The sequence below is a fragment of the Arachis duranensis genome, chromosome 1, assembly GCF_000817695.3.
Source record: "Arachis duranensis cultivar V14167 chromosome 1, aradu.V14167.gnm2.J7QH, whole genome shotgun sequence".
In the NCBI taxonomy this organism is placed as follows: domain Eukaryota; kingdom Viridiplantae; phylum Streptophyta; class Magnoliopsida; order Fabales; family Fabaceae; genus Arachis; species Arachis duranensis.
The window spans coordinates 49,021,893-49,025,646 of record NC_029772.3 but is presented as its reverse complement, the minus strand read 5'-3'; the positions used below and the strand labels follow the sequence as shown (position 1 = coordinate 49,025,646).

Genomic DNA, 3,754 nt, shown 5'->3' with positions numbered 1-3,754 from the left:
TTTTTCTCTTGGCGGTTTTGTATTGTAAATCAAATTGCCAAAGCTAGCAGTTTTCAATGGAATCAATTCGATTTTCAGAACCTTGTTCATTAGTGATGAATTTGTGGCTACAAAAATAGTTAGGCAGAACCACATGTTAATAATAAGTAGTTAATCAAGTGAAAAACTGTCTGATACATTATTGTTTTATCACATTCACATGTAACAACAAAACTGTACATTCACTCATAAAAATAAAAAATAAATAAAAAAAAACTGTACATTCAGTCATTTACACGTTAGTCTCAAATATTCAAAAGAATTGTTTAAAATACTTAGAGAAAAATCTAAAACAGCCTCTAACGATTACTTCAAAAGACAATGAGGCCTTTGACAAAAAAAAAATACCAATCCGGCGTCTGAGCTTTACTTTTATGAGACAGATTAGCTCCTGTACCAAAAAAAGTCATTGTATTTTTTTTGGCACAAAAACTAATCAGTTCTATAAAAAATATGTCGGGTGGGATATTTATTGGAAAATGAAACAAGAACTACCCATTAATTATTGCTAGTAAGAAACTAGTAGCTTCTGGAATTAAGTTATAGCCCAATAATATAATTGAGAGAAGAAAAAGCGTTACATGAAGGGAAGAGAAGAAGCCAGTAATTAAGATATTTAATAGCCTCAATCAAAAGTTTCCCATTTTGTTGTTACAACAACTGAGTCCCAATGTTTTAGTTGTTGCTCCTCCACTGCTTTAATTTTTTGAGGCACGTTTTTTTCCCTTTTACGTAACTAACGAACATACATAAGATGACATAATAAATAATTAGTATATATCAATTCATGGATTAATATTGCATCTACGAAAATCTATCTTAATTAGTAATCACCTGCTCACTTTTTTGTAATTTCAGGTCCCCCTCAGCGAAAATTTCATTCAATGTAATCAATATTCTCATCAGATTTTCTGTCAAACTCTCTATATGCAACTCTGCTACAACCTCGCCTGTAGAAGCACCAGCTTCCAAAGCTGAAACCTACTTAATTTTATTACATTAAAGTCATTCATTCCAATGAAAAAAAAAAGAAAAAAAAGGTAAAACCCGATTTTATCTCTCCAAAATTCAAAGATTATTTGCTAACTATTTATTTTATTGTGTTTAAAAATTTAAAATATCATTTAGTAATTGAGCTATCAATTTTGTCTCAAAATATTAGTTCGCTAGAAAGAACTAACTTTTCATGTATAACGAAAAATGTTATGAATATTTGATGGAATAATATTATTTTGAGAAGTGGACATAAAAATATGCATATAAAGTTGTAAGATTAGATTAGATACCTTGTGAGCAAGTGGTTGAACCTGGTGATTAATTTCCTTCAAGGATTTTGAGGTTTTCTCCTTCTTTGCAATTCTTAAGGTCTCAAGCATCCTTCTTTCTCTGCTCTCAATTTTCTCAAAAAGCACCAACTTTGATCCATCTCTGACTCTTTCAACGTCCAAATATGATTTTGAATCTCTCTCTTTCTTCTTAAACATTAACTTTTGATCCTGAGCATGCAACCCTGTACATTCTCTCAACATCTTCTTCAGTTCCCCTGCACCCCAAAATGAACCATGCATAACCCAAAACAACTCATCATCATCGTTGTAAAATGGAACACATTATAATTGTTCCAAGATATGAAATATTAAGACAGACGATATAATAGAGAAATTAAAATATTATTTGTTTATCATTATATTATCTTATTCATAACCCAGAGAATAAATATTAATAGGTAAATGATTCAACAACATTGGATTAAATAAATTCTTATAGCATATTAAAATTGAGACTAGATGAGTCTAACTCCGTTCTAAAAATTATATTTTTGGCATATATATATAATTTATAATAGTCTAAGAAAATATAAAATCTTGAGACATAATATTAAAATTTGTCTCCAAACTAAGGATGCATTATTTGTATTTGTATTTTTTATTTTTTATTTTTAGTATTTTTATTTTTTAATTTTTGTGAAGAAAAAAAATGAAAACAATAATTTTTTATTTTATTTCTTATTTTTTCATTCACAAAAGCAACAAAATTTAAAAATAAAAATAAAAAATAAAAACTCAAACCAAAATAAATTTATATTTTTATCTTTGTTTTCTTTTCCAAATAAGTTTAGTCTCCTAAACATAGCAAAAGAGAACTTTAAAATTTACATTTACCAAAACTTGCATGCTAACTAATACAAAATTCGTGATACGAATTTGTCTTGAAACGTATTTAGTTTGTATTTTTATTTTTTAATTTGATTTTTTGTGCCTTTTATTTTTGGAATTTTATAAAAAAACTTTAAGAGGTATAAAAAAAAATTTTCACCAAACTTTGAAAATAAAAAATATTAAAAATAAAAATAAGAACATATAGCAAAAGTATTTTAAGATTTTATATTTCCATCTTCTCCAAATAAGTTAAGTCTCCTAAACATAGGAAAAGAGAATAACTTTTGAAATCTGCATTTACCAAAACTTGCATGCGAACTAACACGAAGTTCGTGATATGCAGATCCATATTTCACTTTAACCATGATGGTGGACATTGCAGCCGAATCGGAGTTTCGATCCGAGTTTGAATCACGCTTCTGAACAAGCATTCCACCTGGCCTTAATTCACATTCATGACCGGATTTCTTACCCTTAGAAAACATGTTGTTGCTGCTCATCGTTGTTGTTTCTTTATTGTGTGACATCTTTGAAGGAAAGAATATATTGTTAGAATTTCAAGCCTAATTTGAATCTTTCCAATAAACAATTTAGGTACTACTATTCCCTTGTGTAAGAGAACAAGAAGAAATTAAGAAAGAACAACCTTAGCAAACCAAAAAGCCTCTTACACATAACATGTTGCAATTGATGAAAAGGAAAGTTGAGTGAAATTAAAGTAAATCTATAGAACCTTGTATTGAGGGTTTATTAGTAGTCGGTGGAAGATAAATAAGAAAGAAAAACGACCCAGAAATACAAGAATAAGGGAAAAGAATAGTAGAGAAAACAAATGGGCACCACTTAAAAGTATCAGAATTAGAAGAGAAGAATCTAAAAGGATATGAACAAGTGAAAATTAAAAAGGGAGAAGTAAAGAAGAGAGAGATGGTTGGTTGTCTATTATAGTGAAGGTTTCACCCTGGGAAGTGAGATTTGGTCAAAATTTAATGTGTTGTATGGTTTTTTTGACATAAGAATTGAGGAAGAAGGAAAATTTAATGAGGAGATAAAGGGCACAATAAATTTTGCTGTTTTTGCTCTTCTTTTTCTTCTGTTTCACCTTTAGTAGATGAATGCATACATGTAGTTAAATGTCGGTGAGAATATGAGAACACTAGAGGGGAAAAAAGAAAGAAGAACACTGAACAATGGTTGGAGTTTCAAACTAGTGTTGTTCTTAATATTTAAATTTGTTATTCTAATTTTGAATTATAACAGATTTTACAGACTCACAACTTTTTTCCTCAACTCGAACTATCTTTTAAAAAAATTGAATTCTAAAGGTAACTTTATTAAGGAAAAATGGCACAGACGAAAGTGAATGCAGAAAAAGGTGGAGCCAGTTGTCACTTGTCTGTTTCCTTTGAGATTTCAGGTGGAATAGGAAGTCATTTTATTAGCCGAAAGAAATTAAAAATCATATTCTGTGAGTAATGTTCAGTGAATATTATGAGTGGGATACAATTTTAGTGTACCTCCACTCAACTCAAATATCAGTTCTCATTTTAATAGCC

The 3,754-nt window shown here is 29.2% G+C and overlaps 1 protein-coding gene across 1 annotated transcript; it reads right to left on the bottom strand.

Moving 5' to 3' along the window:
- Positions 1-493: 493 nt before the first annotated feature.
- LOC107488868 (BAG family molecular chaperone regulator 1) lies at positions 494-3,473 on the bottom strand. The gene is made up of 4 exons (XM_052253312.1): positions 2,500-3,473; positions 1,326-1,582; positions 874-1,020; positions 494-775 (listed from the first exon to the last, which is right to left on the bottom strand). The coding sequence occupies exons 1-4, from the start codon at positions 2,723-2,725 to the stop codon at positions 665-667; spliced, it is 741 nt and encodes a 246-aa protein (XP_052109272.1). The 5' UTR covers positions 2,726-3,473; the 3' UTR covers positions 494-664.
- Between the last annotated feature and the right edge of the window lie 281 nt (positions 3,474-3,754).